At 44.2% G+C, this 26645-nt stretch overlaps 1 protein-coding gene across 6 annotated transcripts in view; it reads right to left on the bottom strand.

The window, feature by feature from the left end:
- The window catches only part of AMBRA1 (autophagy and beclin 1 regulator 1), a 138311-nt gene that overhangs the window by 45640 nt on the left and 66026 nt on the right, over window positions 1-26645 (bottom strand). For all 6 annotated transcript variants that reach the window (XM_055716120.1, XM_055716117.1, XM_055716116.1 and 3 more), the window contains 3 exons: window positions 8770-8880; window positions 615-803; window positions 33-187 (listed from right to left, as the gene is read on the bottom strand). In XM_055716120.1, the coding sequence (XP_055572095.1) occupies window positions 33-187; window positions 615-803; window positions 8770-8880 (455 nt within the window). The remainder of the gene's footprint in view (window positions 1-32; window positions 188-614; window positions 804-8769; window positions 8881-26645) is intronic.

The raw sequence follows: 26645 nt of genomic DNA, 5'->3' as shown, positions 1-26645 counted from the left end.
AACACACAGAAACGGACTACATGTATGCTCACCCTCATAGAGGTTTCTCCACCGTGGGGCTGTTGCAGCCTGAAGACTTGAGCAACCATGTGTTCTGTGGAGGGGTGCAGCAGGATACGCCGGGAAGCCAGTCCCACCATTACATACCTGCCCATTGGAGACAGGCTCACCGAAATGGCATTAGGGCCTGTGAAGAGAAGAGGGGTTATTTCTCTCACAGGTTGACATCCCTCCCCACACTACATCCTCACACCTTCTTCATTCCCTTCCAGCATTCCCATAGCGTATTGCATTCTAAGCTTATTCTTGTAGAGAAGAATAAGGAGACAGGCACAAGTACACACTTCCTTGCCGCAAGCATCTTCCCACTAATAGAATATTCTTCAAGGAATAAGAAAAAAAAATAATCTATCCTTTAGCAGTTCCCCATACCGGCACCTCACGTGTCCAGACCACACCACAAGGCCCTCCCCAGCAGTACCGTAACTGTGACCGGCTGGAAGGCCACACAATGTTGCTGCTGCTGTTCAGACCATTGCGTTTCTCGCTGAAGGTTGAGTTCTGAGGTAACTTCTCACACCCCCACCCACCCGGACTTCTAGCTCTACGCTTACCAAATCGCTTTGTGTAAAGCATCTCGCCCAAGTTGTGGGGTGCCAGAGAATACACAGCCAGTATTCCCTCGTCGGGGAAGCCTCTCTGACTGCTGGGAATGAAGGCTGCCAGCAGCTGCCCATCGGCAGAGATATCGCAGCTAGCATCATTGTAAATCTTGCAGTTTTGAACAAGCACGTTCACAGAGGCTGCAAAGAAGAAAGAAAGGAACAGCAATTAGAACACTTAGCTTCAACAGTGAATAAAGTAAGATTTAAACCTCATGTTGGAGACTGGATAGTACATGCAAAAGGCACTCAAGACATTTAGCTTCCTCCAGAAGTTTATGAAACGTTTATACACTGATTAATGTAATATTTGCTTCAAAACGGAGATAAGACACCGCAATGAGCCCAGGAAACAAAATCTACTCATGTCCTGGAGCCTTCAGCCAAGAAATAGTGGCAATTGCACTTTATCAAACCCCTCCTTTGTTGAGCATAACATCACCCTTTGCAAAGGACAGCACAGTTTAAACGAGTCTCAAATCATGACTCTGTCAAACTCTAGCAGTGGCAGCATCAGAAACAGCACACCTGAATTCATTTCCCCTTCTGTTGTGGAGCCCCTAGTTCCAGCTCCTCTTATCTCCAATAAACAGGAGACAAGAGAAAAATTCCTCCCTGTAGATACATTCATTTCTGACAGCTGATTTTTACAACAATCTTGGATAAAGCAAGTGAGAAAGGGCAGAGACTTCTCCAGCCAGTCCTCCATTTAATTACTCCAGTATGTGAGACACTCGCACAATCAGTGAAGTAACTGTTCAGCAGACGGGGTAGTGAGCAGCAATTCACACACAGAAATTTTACTTTAGTCTCTGCTGGCGAGTTGCTGGGTGACCTCGTACAAATCCTTTCCCCTCTGTACCCTGCACAGGCAGACTACAAGCTCCTGTATCTTACTACGCACTTGTGCCATTCCTAGAACAATCAGGCTCCGGGGCCTTTTAGCATCGTCCTCACCAACAGTTCAGTGTTGGCTTAGTAAGACAAGGCTGGAGTTACGTTTGCTCCCTCAGCCTAGCCTTAAGGTGCTCCAGTTTTTTCATTAAAACCGCTGCAACTATTCCAGGAGGTTTGGAGCTGGAACTGCATACAGTATTCTGGGGATGGGGAAATTTCAAATTCTAGTATTTTCAAACTCAAGGGGATAGAAATAAAAATAGACACAAAGCCCACATTTTCAAAACAGAAACTTTGCATGTAGAAGACCGAACACCCCATCTCACATGCTTCAAGCTATAGCATCATATGGAGCACTGTGTCAACTTCTACAGTCCAGAAACTCTCTTCTAAACTGTCAGACCGTGCCCAGCCTAGAAGGGGCTTTGATTTGTTCAGCTAAAGTTGCAGTTGAGCTTATGAAGCACTTTTTGGGCTAGATTCCCTATTAGTTCAACAAAAGAACAGTGCCAGAATGCTTTGTGCATACTTCTGAAGGTCTGAACTTCCAAATCAAATTAAGGCTGTAACTCAATGCTTTAACAAACTGGCACTGCTGCCAGAAGAAACAATCCCTGCCCTTTGTTTCCAACACTTCTGTGAAAAGAAAGCTACATCTGGAAACTGATACGGCTGAGAAATTACTGACTGTTGTCTAGGTCACTTTTTAGCCACACAGTTTCCCAGCCAAGGTGGCACACCACATGGCCACAGAGACACTTGCAGCAGCAGAGAAGTCATGACAGGCAAAAAGACAGGACTGCTCCTTCTTCCAGCAACGCTGAACCTCCCCTTTAGTTCTTCTGGTCTCAAAGACATTTTTCCTGGGAACTGCTTTCCTGCATGGTTGAGTATCAACTGCTACTGTTCCACTTAAGAAACTCGGATGAAAAAGATGACGAGGATAAAAACTGGACTGCGTAATTACATTCTGTACCAAACCTCCTACACCTGTACTCTAAATTTATTCAACCATTTTTTTCAGTGTCAAAGCTGCTAAAAACAGTAATTTTCAGCCTAGTATAAACAGAAAGGTGCTGAACAGGAAAAGGTAAATAACGGTAGTCACTATCAGCACTGTAATAACAGAATCTAAAAGACACATGGCCCTTCAAAGAACAGACGGTCCAAAAGATAACAAAATTCCCGAGTGCTTAGTCCAAAGCCAGCTAAACAGGAAAACAACAGAATAAAGGTACTATAGTACCTAACTTAAAAAAAAAAAGGTAGAATTAAAAATTTGCCCCCACCCCCCTTTCTTTTCTTTGCTGTAAACTACCTAAAGGATACATGACAACAGGTTGTACTATTGTCATCTCTGTCAAATGGGGAGAATTCCTGCAGAGTTCTTCAGTGACTCATTTCAAAACCAGTCCTATTTATTAGCTTTATTAGCTTGGCACAGAGTGGAGTGGTTGATGAATTCTTTTGATAAAGTTGGGTAATTTCATTAACAGAGCATAATCAGAAGTACACAGAGCCATAACAGAAGTGAAATGAAAGAATGCTAGAGTGTATTAACCTTTAGAAAATTTCTGCTTTACCTAGGAGCTGCTCAGTTGGCAACAAGAGAGAATTGACTTTGGTGATCGCAGCAAAGAGCGAGCCATCCTCCCAGCGTAACAGCGCAAGGCACGGCAATGCTGAACTGCTGGGGAGCCTGCTTACAACAGGAATCTCTGCTAATATACAGCCTTGTGCTGAGACCACATGCAGGATACTGGGCACACTTTTGGTCAGCCCTGTTCAAGACAGACTAAACCCTAAACGGTAACAAGTCCAGCAGAGAGCTCGGAAGATGGCTGGACAGGTGAATACTGGGACTCTCCCAGCCAAACCTGAGACAGAGCCAAGTGAGAAGGCCAGCAACAGAGCAAGGCTACACACTACACAGGGAAAGCATTTGCCAAAATGCAACTATGAAACACACCACCACTACCCGTGCAAAAAAACTTTGATTATCAGAAGAGAAATATATAGTCCAGTCCTTTTCTTTGGGGGTCTAAGAACTGTCCTTTCTCATTCCTGTTCTGCTAGATGTCTAAGTTTTTGTCCTGCACTTCTGGGCTCAGGATGCAGTTTATGGGAGTCAGCCTCAGTTTCCCTACAGTGTTAACTACTGTCACCTGATGCCCAATGTTGGAAGCAGCAAGACTGTATACTTGCTTCATCAGTCCAAAGGTATGGGTGCCATTTAGCCCAGGGACCCTTCTGTACTGATGAACCCCTAGTGCTTTTCAAAGAAGTGCAAGAACTTCTAGAGGGGACAGGTACTGATTTCTCTGGGCACAGGTGATGTTACATCTTTGCTCCTACAGCTATTGAAAATCACAGTCTACAGCATCCATGCCTCTTCTCAGCTTTTAAAGTTTGAGGGTTTTTAATCCAATGCAACCTTGGATGTTCATAAGAAACTCCCATCTTGATTTCTGGAAGGTAAGAAATGCTTGTATTTCTTTTGTACCACTTAGTTTCAGGGACGTTGCCAAGCCTTGTACATATCCTCACAGTTCCATGGCTATTTTTTTCTTTTCCAGATCTCTAATCCTCTTCCTCATCTAGCATTTACTATATGTCTTTTTAAAAAAAAAGACACTGGGAATCATATAGCACACGTTCACTCATTTTCTATCAACACTCTCCCTCCCCCGCCCCCCCCGCCACCTGCCCCTCCTTCAGCACAGCACAGAGGTTTTTGGTGAACAAGTCCACAATGATGGCCAACATGACTGCGTGTCTTGTTCTTTTTAAAGTTTGTTGCATATGGTGAATGCCTCTTAGCAAAACAGATTGTGAGCTCCTCTGCCAGAAGTGAACTATCCTTCCCCCTTGATGTGTGCCTGGAACATAAAACACCACAGATGCAAGTTGCACTGAACAAGAAAGAGCGCCCTTTCTTTCAGTCTTTCAGTATCCGATTCACGCTGGCATTATGGTTCTTTGCTCTTCCCTCATTTACAAAGGATGAGAGACTCAGCACTTACACCTAGAACCAGCAGAAAAAGTTGAAATGTGAGAGGTGGAGTTCTCAGCAAGGTTTCATTTTAAGGAAGATTAAAATTGAAGAGATTCCCAAGGCGTGGGGAGGATGAAGATACACATGCATTTGACAGGGCCACAGGCTATTTGATTTCTTTGCACCCCAGGCCTGATCTATGAAAATGAAGCCAATACAGAAGATTTCAGGGACAAAAAATTGCTATTTTTGGAAAGCCATTTACAACAAGGCTGCCCTTTCATCTCTTGTTTTCTTCTGTTGTTAATGCAGCCACTGAGCTGACAGAACAGATCAAAAGAAACATCAGAGAACAAATTAATCAAGCTGTTGTGCCAACTTGGAGTGCTTACACCTACAGCATAATTACGCTTGAAACTGGGGAAGGCCTGGAATGCCAGCAGCAACAGCACTGTTTGCCAAAGGAAAACAGTGCTGGCTGCACCATCCGCTCCTAGCCATCCTTAAGGATGACACTTTCTTAAAAGCTACTCCTATTTATGTTATTTAGTGCACTTTCCTCCCCACCCCACCCCCCTTTTCTTCTTTTAAGTCCTTTTGCATCCCACTGTGGATCAGTAAGTATTGATTAAACCACCTTCCTCAAGTCCCAACCAGGGTTAGAACCGGACAAATTCCTGATGTGTGACTAATATGGAAGAACTAGACCAGTACAGCCAAAATGGCTAGAAAATGAAATAATGAGCAGTGAGCAGCATGACAGAAACTGTATTCAAAGGATATAAACAAGAGATAAAACCTCCAAATATTTTACCTCTGGAAAGGCTATCTCCTACACTGTTCGCTGATTCAATACTTACCCATTAGCTGCAGGAAATTTTAAGGATATGCAACACTTACTAGAAGAATATTAAATAAATGCCAGAGATAGCATTGTCTCTGCTGCCAAATAAATTCTCCACCCCAATGCTGATATGACTGACAATTACAGTTTAAGAATGGGCCATTTTCATTTAAGTTATTAAAAGCAAAACTGGCAAAAGGAGAGGAGAAATCTGAAGCCATCTTCTTCCATTTTGCAATTAATTGAGAAAGACAGGGAAGAGACCGAAATCCCCCAGTTCCCTGCAAAGCCATTTCCCCAGGATTGCCGGAGTGCTCTTTTGTGCTCTTGCTGGACTGAGCATTAGTGAGGTCGCTGCCAGGGAGCTGAGCCCTGAGCCCAGGGCTCCGAAGGGTGCTGGGATCCAGCTGCTGAGATCACAGGACTGCGCTAATCATGCTGCTGTCATTTGCTCAGATGTGTCCGCTTCAGTGGAAAACATCCTACTTCCGAACCCTTTTCTTTGTTTAACTGTAACAGGAAGAAGAGCTGCTCAGACACGGAGGTTGGCTGCGGAGTCATTTCTTTGATGGAGTGTGGAGCTGGCAGGCAGTCCCGAACTTCGGCTGCATCATTCCATGTGCCTGAACTCCCAAACCACTGGTGGCTCAAGTCAATCCCAGGCAGTGCAACAGCCCCCTCTGTAAACAGACTCTCTCACATGACCACCTCTAATTTATAGGAAATGATGGAAAGAAAAGGAGCTATTGAGATCACATGCCTTACTGGGAAAACATTTTATTTCTGAGATCATGAAGAGTCAGAAAAAAACTCCTCCAACCCACCACTCCGCTGTCACCCATTTAGCTTCACAATATCTCTACAAATTGTGCACCCTGGAAAACTTGCAGCTTGCCTTTGTTCTGTGCCCAGACAAGCTTGGCAAATACCTGTTTTAAGATGAGCACAGCTGCTACATCTTCATACATCCTTCCTAGACCTTGGCAGAGGGAGATACAGCTAACCATCTAGAAATGCCAGAGTTGGGCTCAGCGTGTAACAAGGAAGAAGTGGAGTAAAACTGAATGTTTCCAAATGGTAATAAACCCAGATGGACAAGCCATCTTGATTTACGTACAAAGTGGGGAGTCAGAAGAGTTGGGGATGGGCTTGTACTAGGAACCCTGCCTGCGAGAAGGGCGCAACGACAACAGAAACCGTAGCCCAATTTCCAGCTAATTGGAAGCTATTTAAGCCATTTCAGAATGGAAATGTCCTGGTAGGGGAGAAGGAGAAGATTGAAATATTGATGTCTTGAGGAGCAGATGGTTCTTATTTTCTATGGGATTCCATAAATTATAAACAAACATCTTATGCCTTTTTTTTTTTTTTTTTTAATTTTTCTCCTCCCTCAGCAGCCAGATGAAGCAAAAAATAAATAAAACCACTATTAGCAGCTGTGGCACTCTTCAAATAATTTACAAGCTTGCAGAGAAGTTCCAAAGAATTTAAGCCAGCAGCAAGATGCTTCCCGCTCTGACTTCATCTTTATTCTGTTCCAGAGTCTGGCTGGATCAACAGAAAATATTGCTACCACATGGCAAAGCTTTGCCTTCAGCACTGATCCTCAGTCTACAACTTTACACTAGTACTACAAAGTTTGGCACTTAACACACATCAAAGTACTGGGCACACGAGTTTAACACAGTATTCTGCTTTAAAGACGAGACTGTGTGCTCTTTCCCAAGAGACAGAATGGTTCTCAAGGACAAAATATAACACATCTTCCCCCTTTACAATGTCCAGGGCTACTGCAGGGCTTTTACTTCCCACCAGGCTATAAACATCACACCACAGTATTCTGCACAATGTGAAGGAAGGAGATGAAACAGAAACAGCAGATACTTCATCTGTAGGAATGACACAGTACGAAAACTTTTTGTAATGGGATGGACTACTGGTGACTTTGCCCTAGCTCCTCCTGTTTCCCAGAGACTGGGAGGTAAACGGCCCCATACAGCCTGCCTAGAGAAGCTGGGGATGTCCCATCATTTCAAGTGTTCAGGGTCAGAGTGGACAGAGCTTTAGGCAACCTCATCTACTGAAAGATGCCCCTGCCCATGGCAGGGGAGCAGACTACATGATCTTTAAAGCTCCCACCCAACTCAAACCATTCTGTGATTGCACGATTTCAGCTCCCCACATCTCTGCTGCTATGGTGTCATGACATGTGCTCCTTTGGTGGGTTCTTTAAGCAACAGGACAGTATCCCCCAGAGACCTCTATTGTCAGATATGTAATTTCTAGGATTGCAGAACAGACAGGGCTAGGACTAAGAGAAGGTTTTTCTTAATTCATTTTAATAGCTACCTGTGAAAGCAGAAGTCTTTCTGAAAACAGAATCCCTGTTCTCCCTAAAAAAGTCGGTCCCTTAAAGCTGAACGCAATCCGGTTTTGCTGAGAAGTCAAGCAACGAATTTCACATATGCACTGAAAGGGCCCAAGCTAAAAATCACCGTACAGAGACGTACTCATGGATACCTACCTCCTATCTTCATCCTAGGCTGCCACACACATTTCTGCAACTGTGCAGCAAGCTGTATCAGGATACCATTCTGGGTTAAAAACAGCCTTTCTATACAAGTTAGTTTACCCCCCAAAAAAAGTCATTCCTTGATCAGCTGACCACAAGCACCAAATATGCTTGTGCCTGCGTAAGGAAGTCTCTTCCAACATGACAGCTAGCTTATGCCATAGAACACATATAAAACTATGGGCTACTTTTCACAAAGGAAAGAACAAGCAAATAAATAAAATCAGCAATATTGCTCATATTCTTGACCCAGAATCAGCTTTCACCCGAGATATGGGGCAAATCACTGCTTTTGCAAATGGCTAGAAGCTGTATCTACTTCCCCTGGCTTGCAACACTGTGGTAAGCAGACCCATGACTCCCAAAATGTTTTGCAGCACTTTAACCCACAATGATGTGAATAACTTGGAGAATTCAGACCCAATTAATTAGCAGGCTCTTATGTAAAGGTATGAAGACAATATCCCTCTAGAAACATGTTGGTAGAAGAATGAGGAGACAGAACAACTCTGTACCTAAAGAAGATTGTATATTCCCATGAGAACGCTCACAAAAAAGCCCTCCATTTATGCACGGATTTGCTGATAGCAAGAATACACAAGCTAGACAGACCAAGAACAGCTCTGCATGCTTTTAGTAAACCTTCTCAAAAGGCTAAACATTTTACAGTTCCCACTGCAACATGACAAGTAACCCAAGGCCTGCAACATACAGCTACCTTTGGGAGATTCTAGAGCTTATGGTATAGCTCTGGTTGGTATAGACTTAAAAGAAAGCACTGGTGTTCCTTCCAGCTTACCATTGCTGATTTCAGGCAGATCAAACTTGGTGAAGTCCCACCACTGGAGGCGGTAGGTGGTGTTGGCAATGTTGCTGGCCACAGCTGACTGTCCATCTCCAATCACAGCACCTACAGAAGAGGGGGAAATAATTAGCAGTTTAACCTTCAGAAGATTATCCAGAAAAGAGCTGGGGAGACAAAATCATAGAAAACCTTTCAAAATCTAACACACAAAACTCTAGAATCTTAAAAAACCCCACTTATTTTCAGAAATGGCAACACCTGCTAAATAAGTCACAGAGCATAGGAAATTAATAGGAAAGCACCTCCCTGCAACACATTTCTGAAAGAAAAGAAAGCTGATGAGAGGGTAAGATTTGCCCAGTTTCACAAGGCAAAAATCCTAATAAATTCATTTAGTGCAAATGCATTCTACTTATTGGTACCAGTGAAGCTGTATTTTCACAGAATCACAATTTTCTACTACAGCTATGAAGGCAGACCAGAATACATACCAAGGAAAAGCGTTGCCCTGGCAAATCACATGCATTTGTGGACATAATCCCTCTTACTACTGCAAACGTCACTCAGAAGATACACACTGCCTACAACATTTGCCACACAGTAAGGACAGTCACAAAACATTAGCAAGGAGGACCTACAACCTGGCCCTTTGCTGCTCTGGGTGGCTCCAGGCAAATGACGTGACCCTTGCTAACCACCCCAGGATCTGGGCAACAGCCCAAAGCAGACGCCTAGGCAGAACACTTCAGGAACTAGCACAGAAACCATAATTTTCCAGGCAGAAAGGAACTGCCACTGGTAACTCAAGTTGGCATACATCTGAGAAACCTCAGAGGCTTTAAACGCAATCCTTAGGGAGATGAGTGGAGGGAAGAAACAGTTCTCCCATAATAGCACTAGAGTCAAAAATCTCACACTATTTGCAGTCTCTAAGGTCTTCATATACATGCAGCCCTTGTAGTACACATATATGCCGGCACCCAGAGAAACTCAAGGTAATAGAAATTGATGAGGGAGAGCAAAACAAGATCATCCCCGAGCACAAACGAGGGAAAGCACAGCCTCCAGAGCCTTCGCAGTCTGGATTTCAGCATCTCCACGCTGTCTCTAGCGGGAAGCGCACAGCGAAGTCAGTGGCTTCACTCTCCCAGAAGGGCTCTTCTGCCTGGGCACAACAGTGGAAGAGACGCCACTCCGACAGCTCCGATTCCAGCACGCAGCAGGCCCGTGCCTGCACGGAGAGCTAAAAGCTTGTTAAATGCCAGTAAATGAAAATGGTGCAGAAGAAGATAAGGAGACTAGATTTTTACTTTTCATATGGAATCCCAGGCTTGTAAAATAAATGGCCTGAAAACACACACTATAACAGGGTTTATGTTTTCTCTGCAAAGTAAAGAGCTAGGCAGGCAGGGCAAAGTGAGGGAGCAAACTCTAGACCAGTGCTGATAAACAAACAGAACGATGCCAGGAAAGCTGCTGCTAGTATTCTTTCCACTGATAAGCTGTCTTGAGCCCTGACTTTTGGTTCTGGAGAAAGCTCAAAAATATGCCAAGAGCAAGGCTTCCGAGCAGACAGCTTTATTCTGTACACTCAGCTGTGCCAGGCCTCCAGCAATCACCAAACCTTCCCTGCGCGTCTGCTCAGTCTGTCTATCTGCCTCTGTTAGATGCACACGTATCACTTGGAGAGCAGAATTAAGAATATTTCCATTGCTCTTACATATGCCCAAGGCCTTGTTCTCCATATTCCCCCAAATCAAAGGGCTCCTCTGAACAAAAGATACGCGCTGGAGAAAGCGGATTCAATGCATTAATGAAATTACATGTTGTAACCAGAAGTGGAAGAAGGACAATTAGATTTCATGTTGCTTCTTCTTTAGAAGTCTCCTCGTTGCAAGCCCGAGTTTGGTACCCAAGGGGTGGCTCTCCTGCTGCCTTGCCTCCAGCCACCAGGTGGAGAACAGAAAACTAGTTTCTGTACAAATTTCAAGCAGTGGGACTTGCTGCAGGGAAAGAGCAACTACCATCACCAGCTAGGCAGCTGCTGCCTTATAGGACTGAGTCAGAGAAGGAAAACACTCTGCAAAGACAGGCAAGAGAAGTACTACTCAGGGCACATAATTCCAGAACATTGATCTTATTACAGATGAACATTACAAAGTCATCATTTGTTTTGCAAGGAGAATAACCTTTGTAGGCACAGCAAGTAATATATAAACGGCAGAATATCATACCCCAGGAGAGTAATCATGTGCTCCCTCCAAATCACAGAAGCCTAGCAACATCACTAGCTGCTCCACAAACGGCAAGTTCATCTGGCTCATACAACTGTTGCACCTACTGCTACAAGTACCTTAAAAAAGCTGTTGGCAAATGGGCTTGTTTTTCTGTAAAGATTCTGGTTTTTTCATCCCTTTCCCCCGAACCTTGAGGTTAGTTATGGTGTTCATTCAAACCTCGCACCTCTTTCACCTCCAAAGGCAGTCACATCCTACACCGAAAGGCTAACAATGGGAAAAAGCAGCACCTCCCCACCTGCAGGACAGCCCTGCACCAGTTTCAGAGCCAGCAAAAGCTATCAACTCACTAATGCTAGCGCTTCAGGTAACAGATACCTTTCAAAAAAATTGGGACACAGGGAACAAAGCTCACAGAGTGAAAGGTGCATGTTCAGAAGGATTTGATCCATTTCTCAAAGGCTCCAAACCAGTATGCCTAACACTAATGGTAAATCCATGAGCCACATGTTTTTATTAAGTAATTACCTCTACTTATACTAATTATGTAATTGAGAAGTGTAATTATTAAGTTATATCTAGCTACATATAACAAAGTGGCATAACATTTGTATCACAAGTCCTGCCAGAAGCCTCCCACATGCACTGTCCCAAAGTAAAGAGGATTAAAAGCACGTACACATTTCAGACATTCAATTTAGGGAGAAAAATACCTCCCAGCACACAACTCTGCTATCCTAACCTTTGTTGTCCTCTTTTTCCGTTGCTTTGTCGGGAAGATCGGAGAGCACAGGTGGAAAACTGAAGCAAGTTAAAAACCTTGCTACAGAGCTTTTGCTCACTGTGTGGTGTGAAAACTCATTCTCAGCTGGCTTTGCCCAGACAGGGTGAGAGCAGAAGCAAGTGCTGTTGCCTCTTAAGCTCTAGCGTAACCTGGAGGCAAACAACACGCTTCAGCTTCTTAAACGTGGGCAGCAGCCGATCAGCTCTTAGAAGCAGCAGTTCTCACTAAGCACTTGACAGTCTGTCCTGATTCCTGGGTCTTCCAGTGTTTGATGGGATCACAAGTGACTGCGGCAGGTACCCGAGGGTCTCAGGCTTGTCAGCCCCACAAACAGAACGCCCTTTTACTGCAAAGATGATGTAGATTTCAAAATGCTGAAATCCAAAGCCAAGGCCAATTGAAATGCAGTGAATGTAGGTTTGATTGGCAGCTTTCCTGCGTCTGTCTATCACTGCGTAATAAACACTGGGTGATGGCAGAAATGAAGACAAATGCTTTCAGCAGCCCCCTTTTCTCCCCCCACCGCCCCAATCTCCATCCACCCCCTCTCAGCATATGACAGGAGAGTTTAAAGAGGTGGGGGGTTGGGGGGGGGGGAGTCTTAACAAAGACTTAAAAAAAAATAGAAATCATCAATTCTTTTCTTCTAGGCCACCTACATGTGACAGATATTTATCCGTCAGTCTCAATCCCCTCTGAGGGTCCAACTCATCTTGGCATGTGCAGAAATGAACCTCTGTCAGTCAGCTACTGCTCATTTATGAATCAAGGCATGCAAGCCAATGTCCGAGTTTAGACCGAAAGGGGAAAAAAGCAGCACAAAACCACTCTCCTGGGCACTCCTGCATTCCCTTGGCGAAGAGCAGGATAATTCCAGACGACTGCTATCGAGGAAGAGCTAATACTCCAGAGCTACACAGGCTCTGGGGTACACCTTTCAAGAACATGGAACATCTACGTATCATGGGAATTTCTTTCCAATGTATCCAACAGAAACCAGAGCTCAACTTTTTTTTCTAGTCTAGATCCTTTATTTAAGTTTTTAGTGTCTGGCAGGTCCCCTCATAGTAAAGAGAAAAATTTATTAAGACACTTACAGATAAGCTTGAAGAAGTGGAGAAGTCCCTGAGCTAATTTGTGACTCAAATTGAGAAGTGATTAGGCCCTGGTATAAAATTCCCCCTAGATTAGGACTTGCGCCTTTAGGCATGAGTACCTTAGAAAAGTAATTACCTCTTTATGAGCCTGTTTGTAACTGTGGCTAATGATATTGAGGTTATCCTACACATGCAGAAAGGATCTTTCACAGCTGACGAGTTTTACATTTACTAGTTCCTGACTTACTATAATCCAGGCTCCAGGAAGCCTGAAACACAGGACAAAAGTCTATTTGACAAACCGAGGATAAAGTTCTTTGCTGCAAGAACATACCAGAGTCTCTCAACCAGTTCTGAAGAAATCTGAATTCCGCTGGAATGCAATGACTGATCTCTGAAGCCTAGGAGAGATGCAACAGGTTCCTCCACATCTCCGACCCTGAAGTATTTTATAGGACAGCCTGGTATTTGGGACTGCCTTTGATCACAGTAAATATATTAAATCCTAAATATGAATTTGACAAGGCCCAGCAAATCTCTGTTCCAGGCTACCACGAAGACGCTGCCTCTGAAGCGGCCGAGCTACCTATGTAAAACTGGGCTAATGCTGAAGGAACAGTATACATAGCAACCTGGTACTTTCAAGGATTTATTTTGGTTTTCAACGTACCAGCAAGCTGTAAATAGGAAGTAGGCAAAACAACTTTCATGAATGGATGCACAAAATGTTGCTAAGGGTAGTTTGGCGTATGCTAAGCACTGAAGGGATCTTAAGAGTCGATGTCAACTCAGAAAGCCTCAAAGAGGTCTGTGCTCTCTGAAAGCTGAACCCTTCAAAAGGCTATTATTTTTCCTTTACCCTGGATGTACAAAATAAGAAAAAAAATGCAAATTCCCATTCGTGCTCATTCCTATTGCAAAATTTCTTTTGAAAGGGGGCAATGCTTAGCTGCACAGTCCTATCGGCTATGGGAATTTGAGCAGGCCTCAGCTGCAGGTCGTGCAGATGACCATCCTAATAGGAGCTCAGTCAAGTGCCCAAGGGCTTCACTCACATTGTAAGCAATGCAAGCATCATATAGGAAAGGGAATTTGCCAGCCACAAGTGTCAGACTTAAAAGGAAATCAGTTTATTTCCAAGAAACACAAATAAATGAACAGATGCCCAAAGCCTCCATCTCCAGTACAGTCATGATGGCTCCTTGACATCTTACCTTCCTGACGTTAGACATCTTCCTTTGTCTGATCATACCATAATTAATGCAGAAATGCATCTGGAAAGCATTTGTCTTTGATGGTAGGGTCCAGTTTTCCCTCAGGGAAACTAGAAGAGGTTAAGGTCCTTTTCAAAGGCATTCCTCTCTTATCCGAATTGTTTGCACTTCGCCAAGCAAGCTGATAATTTTTCTCCTTAAGAAAGAGATTCCCGCTTCTCTGTTGTTGTTCACCCCATAGAGATGCTCCTGCTTACGTCATCCTGCTACACATGGAAGTTAGAACATCGGGTATGAAACAGCATGGTGAGTTTCCAGAACCAGCAAGAGTTGAGCCAGCAATATTCGCATAGAACCTCTCAGATGAGGAAAACCCTGTACCCTTCCCAGTGTCAAATAAGGTACCTTATCACAGCCTTTGCATATATACACTGGAGCAAGCAAACATCACTGTTTAGGAAGTCCTCATCCTACTCGGCGTGACCGATAAGCAACAACAAGCAGTTTCATTTCCTTGCTGTAGCTACCTCAACTGTCTAGTGACAGAACGTGGTCTAAGCCTTCAACTTGCCAAGAACTTTCTGCAACCATCCAGTACCATACATGCACTGTCTAACAGGAAAAAAAAATCAAACCAAATAAATTGGAAGGAATTCCTTCTTTCTACCTCCTAAATCACTACCAATCACCACCTGAAGTACAGCATTGCCACAATAAAAGCCTGACAGGATTTAAAACAATTTTTGCACACTACTTAGTAAGATTCATAATCTCTCATGCCATAAAAAAAAAACAACCAACCAAAAGCAAACAAAAAAACCACCACCAAAACCAACATGGTAAAGAGAAACATCATCTGAACCACGGGCATACCAGAGCATCTTACTCGTGCCTCACCTTCAGGATGAGTGGAGAGCAACATACTGCTCAACAACTGCTGGAAGGAGAAGGGATCAATCACAGAAGTGAGAGCCCAACTTTGGCAACTGAACACAAAGTAATAGTTTTATCTTGCTCCTAAATATGTAATTATTTAGCTTATGCTTCAGAGGATACTTCGTTTGCATAGCTTAAAAGTACAGGTCACCAGAGAACTGGAGCCTCAAATCCTGCTTGCAAAAGAAGCAGAGCCGCAAGCCTTTGTGGTGCTCTTAGATTTGTACAACTCAAATGAAGCCGGTAAGTGTGATTTTCTTCTTTGTAAGAAAACCCGTATGAACCAGGACTGTTTAGGCTCAGCTGTTTTGTTTCTTCATTTGTCATTTATGATGCTTTTAGCTGCAGTGGGTGATAAGCTCGTGGGAGGTCTCTACTATATTAATTGCTTTACACTATGTAACAGCACGCATACATACACACATACTTTAAACAGCAAACCCCCATTTGTTTGGGGACCACCGTGAGACTCCTGTAATTCTGATAGCGGGTACACTACTAGAATGGTGTGTAAAGAGATTGAGGTGCTCCACAAAGCACATGGGTGGAAATAGATGTTACCAAGCTAGACAGTCAAGAGAGATCTTCCTGCAAATGGAGATGCTGTATCATTAAAAGAGCTTGACAGGAAAAGGTTATGGAAACAGAAAGAAACAGCTGTTACCGTTGGCTGAAACAACTCACAAGTTGTTTGAGAAGTGGGTGGGCATACAAGCTTTCTCTTCTCTCATTTCGGCCCCTTGCTGGTAAGGGCAGTCAAGGCTGCAGTCTTCTGATCAGCTAACTGCTCGAGCTGTTAAAGGAAGTTTCTGCAGACATTGATGCTTGTTTTGAGACCATTTCTTTATTTCCATGTGACAGCAGCATGTGTTAAAAGCATGCCTCATACTACCATATGATTCAAGCAGCAGAACATGTTTCCTACAGTATAGCCTTTTAGGGAAAAATATTCAAGCACTAAAAATACATTCCAATCTGCAATCTGCAATCTGCATTTTATTTAACTAATGTTTGTTTCAACATTTTCGGCATATTTTCAGCCTTTTAGATGAGCTTCTCTGTATGCAGAAAGAAGTCCTAACAAAAAACAGTGAGCAAAGGTTTGGAGAAATAGGTTTATGCTTTCTTCCTAATTTCTGTTATTCCATACACCGTAAAATCCTCTAAAGCTTGCAGAATCAGCTATCAGAGCCACCAGCTACTGCCTTGGCATGGGAGTCAGAAACCTATTTATTGGAAAATACTGGGGAAATAAACATAACTTTACCTTGCCAGTGGAAGGAGAAAAAATAATCTGGGTTACGGTCATTTCTCCATCTGGAGGATGGTAACAATCTACTAAAGAAATCAGTGAGAGAATACATTGGAAATCAGCTCCCAAACAACTGACACTGCAAGAGAAAAGTATTTTTCAGAATTAAACTGGGGGGGCGGGGAGCGAATGAGGCCAGGACACAGTGCTAGATGAAAAAGCAGAAGAGCACTGAACTTTGCAGTTTCTGAGGAAACAAGTATTCTCTTCCTTCACCCGTGTTTGAACCCACATGTTCACAGCCCTCCTCCCTTCTAAGCTTCCAGAAACAGTAGGTGACTCTCCATATCAAAACGCCACATCTCTCCTACCACAGCTTAAGTTTCACAAATCCCTGTGAAGGTGAACTAGGAAGGTCTCAACAGCTAATCTGTGCTGTGTCGCTCGGGCTCCTCCCTGTGCCAGCCCTGCCCCTCGCAATGCCTCCCCTCTCCATCACCAAGTCCCTTGCATCATTACCAAGCCCTTCATTAAATGCTGTTGGAAGTCTGCTTTTTAACCTTCATGTCTGTGTTTATCCTCTGCACAAAAACAGAGCAAAATCTGTGCCTGGCAGGCATTTCCTTTTGTAAAACTCCTTCTTCTTTCCCTTTCTGACTTTTCAGAGCATGAAATGTGCCTGCTAATCCTAATTGCCTCTGATGGAGAGCCTTGCAGGGACCAGACAAAGGGGGCAGCCTTCCACCGGGCAGCTGTGAGCAGGCACCGGACTCAGCTCTCCAGTCTCCAGAGTTCCCATCTCACTTGGCCGCATTTCTGAAGAACGCATGGACAAACTCCCCCAAGTAGCTCTACCGGGAACAGGGACTTGCCTTCCCAGACCTCCCCCCTCCCGCTTAAATGACCCTCCCAGCACAAGAGCCCATCTGAGCTCGTGCGACGTGACTCGGAGTGGGTAGAGTCCTTAAATATTGCTGCGTTATGTCAAAGCAAAAAAGCTAAAGGCCTGACTCAAGGGTCATTTGCCTGCCTGCATCCCGGCGCCAGCTCTCTTACCAAAGAAAAACTTTGCAAGGTCCCACTGCTGCGTCCATAGCCGGCCCTTCCATTAGCAGTGCCTCCGCCAGGAACTGAGAAACCAAATTGTTATGCTATTGAGTCACTTTTGCCTCCAACAGTCACTAAAGAAGTTAACTTTCTGGTCTAGCAGAGAGTGTCTGGACTCAGAGGAATGTTTCCACAGCAGCAACAAAACCTGCCTTCACAGGATGGCCGTCACTGCCTACCAGAACGTCCTTACACCTGGGCGGATGCTTGGGGTCCTCCACAGCCATCACACCACCCACACTGCCTACTAGGTCTGCTGCAGTCCCCTCGCCTAATGCAGACACTGAGGTAATATCAGACTAATCCAGCCTTGCCAAAACTGCTGCATGTGGTTTCAGATAATTCAGAGCTACCGCAATTTCTTGAGATTTTCTTGTAAGGATTGTTTGCCAAGACATTTGCCAACTGTAGCCCATATCTCCACACAGGTTACACTTTATCATCAACTCCAACGCTCATAAATTAGCACGGCCACAGTTTCAGTTCACAGCGAGTAATTCCTCTCCTGAGCACAGGCTCAGATAGTGTTGTAACAGCACTCCTATCCAACCAATATAGCTACGCCAACAGATAGATACAGAATAGATGCAAAAATAATGAGTGAAACTGTTTTTACACAGAAGAGCCTTTTTCATTGTGAGTGTGCATTTTAACTACATGAAATCCTCCTAAACCAAACAAATCAGCAAGCCAAATGCCTGCTACCGCCTCTGCAGCTCTTACTGCAAGAATGTGTGCTTAGCACAACTTTAAATGTGCGTGTCTTATGCCAAAACACTCATCTGCAGTGGAAAAAAACCTCAGCAGTATCTTCGTAGAGCACATACATGCCTTATCAACCACCACATTGCAATAATACAAACTTTCACTAATCCAAGAAGCAGTATGTTCCATAGAAGGGTTTGAATTCCTGAGATTTAACTGTGTATCAGTACGACACCAAGCTTCCACACTGGAGCCACTTTTCATTGTGGAAATAGCAGTACGCAGTATTAATAAAAGCTCCAAGCACAGAAACACGTTCAAAGCCTTGTACTTGGCAGTGAATTGAAGACTTGCAAATATTCTTACTATCCTTAAACACATTTCAGGACTGCTATATTACAGCACAACCCCTGGGCATCGAAACTTGAAATGAAAATGCTGCGTCAGCTTAGGGACACGGACCGAGATGCCACCACAATACAGAGCACTAAGCTAAACACACTCAGTGGCTGATTATATTTCGGTAGTTATAATACCCTGCGAGCTGAACAGATCTGTTGAGGAAATACTTGTCTGTTCTGAATCTGTACTCGTCTAGGGAGATTAAGATGAAGTCAGACACTCAGAGGGAAATGCACCTCCATTAATAAGAATGCAGGTCCTGACAACTTAAATAAACTCCATATAATAAACTAACAAAGCCAAAGAAGGGAAGGCAGGACAAGAACTGGGACATAGGCAGCTGGGCTCACCGTTTTCTGGGTAAAGCAGTCAACCGGGAGACAACCAAATAAAGCAGAAAATGAGCAAGCTGGGAAAACACAAAATCTAACAATAGTGTAACTAATGGGAAGGCAGTTTAAATTTAAAGCATGGTGAGATGGAAAGGAGGAAGCCCAGGCTGGAAGAACACAATGGGGAGACCACGCTGCTCCAATTGGAAAAGAACAAAGTAAAAGAAACCTACAGCAAACAAAGCACTCCGCTCTTGTGGAGGAGCTTTTGAGGGTGGGTTGCATGATCTAGATGACAGCAATGGAAACAAGACTCATCCTTTATCACTACTAGCTTTAATGCTCAAAGCAGGTTCCAGCACCTCAGCAAATCTGCAGGGATCTCTGCATAGAGCCAGAGTGGAGATTCAGGCTCAGGGGGTGACCCTGATCCCAGCGTACGCGGAGCAGGACTGACAAAGCACGCTGGTCTGCACCCTGACGGACCACTGTGTAACAATGTGTAACAGTGCGACGTGCAGAGCAGCCACACAGCGTCAGAGCTCCCAGAGGGCAGCAGGACTCCACCAAGGGGTCCAGCCAAGCTCATCACCTTGCGGTGACTTCTGTAAATCAGTGCCACGGCTGAGCTCAACCCAGACAAGTCCAATCCACCACAGTTACAGAAGTGACTACAAGATGAAAAAAGACTAACACTTCATCTCGTTATTTTAAGGAATATTAAATGTCAAACTCAAAGCCACACACAGTAAAACTAAGATCTAAGCTCAAGATAAGAAATACATCCTAGCTACTCAGCATGCAGGCCCTATGCCGCACTTCAGATGGGTTTTATTTCTTTTTAGGGCAGACTTGACCTTAATCCAGCTTGAATTAGCTCCTAATACTTCCAGAGGATACTAAGCAGTCCTGTCCAAGAAGCTGCTATACAATATATCTACCACAGCTTACTCCACACACAGCATTTATAAGCCAGAGTGGAGGGAAACTCAGACTATGAAAGTAGGGCAATCAAAATTTACTGGTTTGTGGTAAGATCTGAGATTATACATGATCGAGATTTGGAGCAGGCCACGCTTTACTGAAGGCAGGGGTCACAAACAAAAAAAATCAACCTGTGGCGAGAGGCTCCGAGATCTCATCCTCACAGCAGCAGAGCCACAGGTCCAGCTCCTACCAGATCAAAGAATCAGCAGTGGTACAGCCTAGACGATGAGCACTGCAAGTCAGCCTCTTAGTCCTAGGTCTTAGTGTTAAAATTAAGAGTCCCAAAGGACAATTTTATTAGGTCTCGAGTCAGAGGACAGCAGAAGATAGGCAGCAGCTCACCAAAATCACAGGAGTGGGGAGACCGATAGCCAGTTATAGCTAGTTTCTATGCAAGCTGAGAAATTTTGCTTTCATTGTTCCCTGTGTCAACAGACAGGCATGTACCGAGCGAACGAAGGGTCTTCTACAGAACCTCAGTGGCCAAGCTGGGCCAGGAAAAGATAGAAACACACTTCCCTCACACCCCTTGTGTGCCTTCCACGTAGAGAACCCAATCAAATCCTTAGAGACATGCTTTCTCTCCTTTTAAAATCCTTACAAATCTGTTCTTTCCATGGGGCCTATAAGCTCTTTCTCTAAACTTTGTTACTGACTCCCACCCCACCACAACTTCCAGCATTTACCATCAGCCTTTCTCTTTCATGCCATCTTGCCATGATTCCCACCCTACAAGCACAGTTAGTTATTTGTCTGCTCTCAGCCCTCTCTTTCCTGTGTCTTCTTTCCCTTCCACTCTGTCAAAGTCACTTTGGATTCCCCTCATGCTTTTCAGTGTCCTCATAACAGGGATGCATACATGAATGCATACATGAATGCATACATGAATGCATACATGAATGCATACATGAATGCATACATGAATGCATACATGAATGCATACATGAATGCATACATGAATGCATACATGAATGCATACATGAATGCATACATGAATGCATACATGAATGCATACATGAATGCATACATGAATGCATACATGAATGCATACATGAATGCATACATGAATGCATACATGAATGCATACATGAATGCATACATGAATGCATACATGAATGCATACATGAATGCATACATGAATGCATACATGAATGCATACATGAATGCATACATGAATGCATACATGAATGCATACATGAATGCATACATGAATGCATACATGAATGCATACATGAATGCATACATGAATGCATACATGAATGCATACATGAATGCATACATGAATGCATACATGAATGCATACATGAATGCATACATGAATGCATACATGAATGCATACATGAATGCATACATGAATGCATACATGAATGCATACATGAATGCATACATGAATGCATACATGAATGCATACATGAATGCATACATGAATGCATACATGAATGCATACATGAATGCATACATGAATGCATACATGAATGCATACATGAATGCATACATGAATGCATACATGAATGCATACATGAATGCATACATGAATGCATACATGAATGCATACATGAATGCATACATGAATGCATACATGAATGCATACATGAATGCATACATGAATGCATACATGAATGCATACATGAATGCATACATGAATGCATACATGAATGCATACATGAATGCATACATGAATGCATACATGAATGCATACATGAATGCATACATGAATGCATACATGAATGCATACATGAATGCATACATGAATGCATACATGAATGCATACATGAATGCATACATGTGTGCTGGGTGTTTGCCCCCTTCCTCCAGCCATGCTCCCCACTAGATATTGAGCCTGGTCCACCGCTGATACCAGTTCCCATTCCTTCACCTATCGCCAGACTAATGAAAACTGTCACCAGGCCGATTCCCCCCACTACACAACTTTTCTATTTCTACTACTTACGGCACTTCAGGGAAGACTGAGAGATCCCGCTGGGTTGGTCTATCATGAACCAAAAGACAGATGCTCAAACAACTTGTATGTACAGCACACCAGGAGACATCACATGGATGGGTGCATGCATGCCCACTCCAGGAATGCTAATAAGAACAATTGTTTGAAAGAAGACGAAGTGTTTCTCCAGCTTAACTGAAACCCACGCCTGCAACTCCAGCTGCCTCGTCACCACCTTTGACTCATTCCTCAAACTCTCCCCTCCTCCAGCCTCCATTTTCTCTCTGTGCAGGATCGCAGCTGCTTATAAGAAAATTACAAAGTGACATTACTTCCTCCATCCTTTCAACCTTCCCCTCCCCTCCCGCAATTCCTCCCATCACATACAGAAGCATCTTCCCAGCCCTTCTGAACACTCCACCTGCCTCCATGGTTTTATCCCCGTCTCCCTACTCCGTGCCCATTTCTGTCCCTTGCCATTTGACCATACACATTCGTATGTTCTTCTCCTTCCTCTCACGCCACAAATATGCATTAACCCCTTCCACCTCTAAATTCCTCAGAGACTCTGGATCACTGTTTGGATGTCTAGGGTGAGAAGGGGAAACGCACTCACCCCCATGTTCCTCTCATCTCCAGCTCTCAAACTGCACCACGTGAATTCCTGGCAGTCATTTTTCTTTTTCAGCCAAGTCCAATCAGGATCCTCTCCAGCCTACCTTCCATCTCTCAAATACTACTAAAGCTGCTCTACTTCTAGTGACCCCATTACTGGTCAAAGCTCAGGACTAGTAGTTTAACCACCATTATCTGTTACTTAGCAAAGGTGGTAACATTTGGGATTCCTGGATTACTCCTCCCTTGCCTTCTGTGAATGACTTCCACCACTTCCACTCTCACCACCCCCAATGATGCTAAAGGAGTCAACCAAGCCATTATGAACATCACCACAACTACTTCCACACTGATCTCATTATCTAATGGGTCATAAGCCACACCTATGTACTCCCTCCAACCCACTGCTGCAAAAACACGTGGGTTGAAGCAGCTTGATACAGCTGAAATTGTATGCAGTTTCAGGCAGCGATCGAAGCAAGAGAAAGAGAGAGGTGAACCTGGTTCTCAGATCAGCAAGAGCTGGACTCAGAAGGCAGGCTACCAGGGAACTCAGCAGGACTTGAGCGCCCACAGCAATCACATTTGTAGAGGCTGGCTCACAGCTCCCGCTGATTCTGAGCTCTCGGAGGCATGGTAAGTCCTGCATGCCAGGGTGCTGGATTCCAGCCCACACCGAGCTCAGCAGGACAGTGTGTCAACCTACCGCTCCAGAAAGCAAAACACAGCTTCCTTTTGTAGCACTGCCTTGCAGCTCCTGCGTAGTTCAAAACCAACTCGCTGAGCTCCTGCAGGCACTGGAGACTGTCCCCTCTTCTGCCCCACTCCAGAGGTGGTGGTATATGAATTTTAAGAAAACATTAAGACATATTTGAAGTGTACCTCCACCTTTGGTTCCTGTTTATACTTGCTAGTGTACAAAACCTCCTGCTGTCTGCATTTACTTTTGATTAAGTTCTCAGGCAACGAGATAAAAAGCTGGTATGGGTTTATACAGTGCTCTCATCCTGACTAGGGCCTGTTTGTTATTGCACAAATATCCTTTGGATCCTCTGCTTGGTTTTCTTTAAGATTTTCTCTGTCTCATGCAGGACACTTACCATCTTCCACATGTTCAACACCCCAAAGCCATGGACAAATGCAGCTTTTATATTCTGGGAAAAGTCCACAGCTTAAACTTATTCCCCTAGGCTCTGCTCTTGCCAAGGGCATGTCCCAAAACTTCTCCAGCCTCCAGAAAAAAGGGGACAATTTCTCAGTGTGGCTCACGTTAAGGTAAAACACAGAGGTAAAGTGAACCCATGTGGGATGAGCAAATCCACAAGTCGAAAGTGTAACTCCAAAAGAGTGTCGCGACTAACCTTACAGTACCTCCCCATACATCTTCCCCCATAATCAAGGAATGCCAGCAGCACAAAACCAACACAGCAAGCTGAGGTAACGACACTCCGTGGAGGGAAAACTATTACTGCAGAGTCTAATAGCTAGCAACAACTTTCAGTTTGTATACGTAACAGATTGATACATTAATGCTCAGTTACAGAAAAAAACCCCTCCAGGGCAGCAAGCAGAAGGATCCAATGGTACAATCCTATTTACCTGGGAATGGGAGCTGGGGATCAGTATGCAGCATCCTTACTAGGTGCCTTATACAACATACAACTATGCTGCCACAGCAAGAGCTTCCTCCATCTTGATGCCAGGGTGGCTATAAAAGCATTAACGAAGATATTCTATATGGGGTGTAGCAAGTCTGGCTCAGGGTTTGCTTTGTGGTGGTGTTAGGTTCTCCCCCATGTAAAACACATAAGCAAAAATTACGACTATTCTCTTCAAACATGACAGCCAAACACGGCAGGCCGCTAAGAATTCCCACCCCTCCGCGTGGCAGATCACATGGGTCCCTGCCTCCTCTCCACGCTCTGGAGCGTGGGTAACTTCTTAATTATTTCCCCCCCCCCCCCCCCCCCCCCCTTTTAAAAAGGAGGCAGCAAGCTGTGGGAAAATACTTTTATGGCTAAGTGAGCTTTACCACCCACAAAGAGACAGGTCCCCAAGGGGCCCTCACCGCCCACAAAGAGATGAGCACTTCTGCAAAGCCTTACCCCTTCTGATATAATGATATCTAGAAATTCATCGCTTTAACAATGCACACAAAAGGCATCAGCCTGTACCCTTCACTTTTAAGAACATCATCATCATCTCTCTCCAATGCCTTTCTAAATCTCGAAGCCAGCTTTAGCTTCCTAGCCACCAGCACAAAAAAAGGCTTATTGGGACAGTCTGCGTCGGCAAATATGATATACAAGCTCTCTCAGTTTCAGTGCTCACTTCCATCACGTGACACTGGAACAGACCGCAACTTGTGACATGATGCAAACGGCTAGCGGGACCTCTCCTGTGGGACCACTGAAGACATCAAGACTCCTGCACATCTACGAGGAACTGTGGAACTTGTACTATGCTCATAAACATCCCCTTGAGCTCAGGCAACAATGTTGCTCATTTAAATGCTCTTTATAGTAGAAAAAAACCACCTGTTTCAGCAATTAGCTACCTTAAGTGGTGAACTTTATGCAGCACGATTTCAGGAAATAAAAAAAAAAAACAACCAACCCCTAACACCACCACTGAAGTATCTGCCATTTGTTTCCAGTCTAAATGGGTCTGACATCAGCTTGTGCACCCTTCCATGCCTTTTGTCTACTGAATTAAAGGCTGCTCTATCAGAAATTTTTCACCCACAGAGATACATCTAGACCAATGAAGCAACTATGACTACCTACTACTACTTTGATTAGCTAAGTACATTAAGCTTATATCATACTACAGCTCAAGTCTTCCTCAGCTGATTCTTCCTCAGCTACTTTAAGCCCTTCTGAAGTGTGGGCACAAGAGTCACACATGGACTTGCGCACCAGCTGGAATGGCATTAATGAGATCATATACAAAGATAACAACAGTTTCATACTCCCTGGTACTGCCTGCCTGTACAGAGTCTTAAAGCTATGCCATCATGACAGAAATTCACACTCCCTTAGTTCACGTGTGACTCCCCAAAGGCATATTCAGAGTCACTACTCTGCCCAAAACAAGCCTTCACAAACCGCAAATTACTTGTCCCAAGGTATGTAAGCTCACTCTGGGCTGGAAGAATATTCCCCTACCCACAACACACCGTTGCTTGCGTCATCACTGGGAATGAAGTGACTGCAGGAAGATCTGCCCTCCAAATAAACCCTGGAGGTTGCCACCGTCACACTCCATATTTTACTGCCTACAGACAGAAGCGGATTAACCCCAGACTCCAAACACCTGGTTCTTTGAAAGGCCAACAGCAATGGACTGGCAACACTGAACTCCAGGCTTTTAAGAGTACTTAACTGTTGGCTTGTTTGAAACTCTTGCCTCTGGTCCAGAGTCATCCCATAAAACTGCTTCTTTTAACTGTCAAAATTTTCCCTATTGTTTCGGCTTAATTCAAAGCTTTGAGTACCACTCTGTTCCCATTTGAACATACAGATGCACAAATGCATACAGTAGGCTATGTAGAGGGGCTGGTACCAATCACCCTGCAGCTCCACCATCATCTCTTTGGGGGGAAACATGATGGTAAAAGTGCAATTAGCACTTCAAGGCTCTGTGTTTGGGACCTCTTAACCCTTTAACAGGACTTTCTCATGTGGAGGACAAAGTCATAAACATTTCTCTAACAAACTTCTCTCATGGGGCAGCATAACCAAGGACAGCGTAGCGCAAACATCTCCACAACTCCTGAAATGCAGCCAGTCACAGCGTCTGGCACGCTTGAGGAAATGCAGATCTTTCCAACTACTGCTAATCTCAGTGCAGTCACATTTCCAGATACTAGCCAAAAATCCCCTGACACCTCAGACCTCATCAAGCATATCCTGCAAAACAAAGCGGTCTGCACTCACTCTCATCAGAAAAGTTACGCTCATGCTAATCTCACTTCCAAACAAAACTGTAAATTATGCTCATAACGCACAGCCGCTGATCCACACCAACGCTTTCTATGGACACTTAAGCTACACAAGTAGGTGATTGAGGGGTTTTCAGTTTTCGGTTTAGCTTACCGAAAAGGAACTGGAAATGAGACTCTTTGCACAAAATAAGCATCCTCATGGAAAGCTAGGAACAAAGCATTCTCCAGTAACATCCGCTCTCTCAGACAAACCTTGAAAGAGCCACAAGTCCTCTGCAGTAACAGCCATCACAAGGTTTTACAACAGATAACAC

Source organism: Falco cherrug, chromosome 7 (genome assembly GCF_023634085.1).
Source record: "Falco cherrug isolate bFalChe1 chromosome 7, bFalChe1.pri, whole genome shotgun sequence".
Taxonomy (NCBI): Eukaryota; Metazoa; Chordata; class Aves; order Falconiformes; family Falconidae; genus Falco; species Falco cherrug.
The sequence above is the reverse complement of the archived record's forward strand: the minus strand, read 5'-3'. Positions and strand labels throughout refer to the sequence as shown.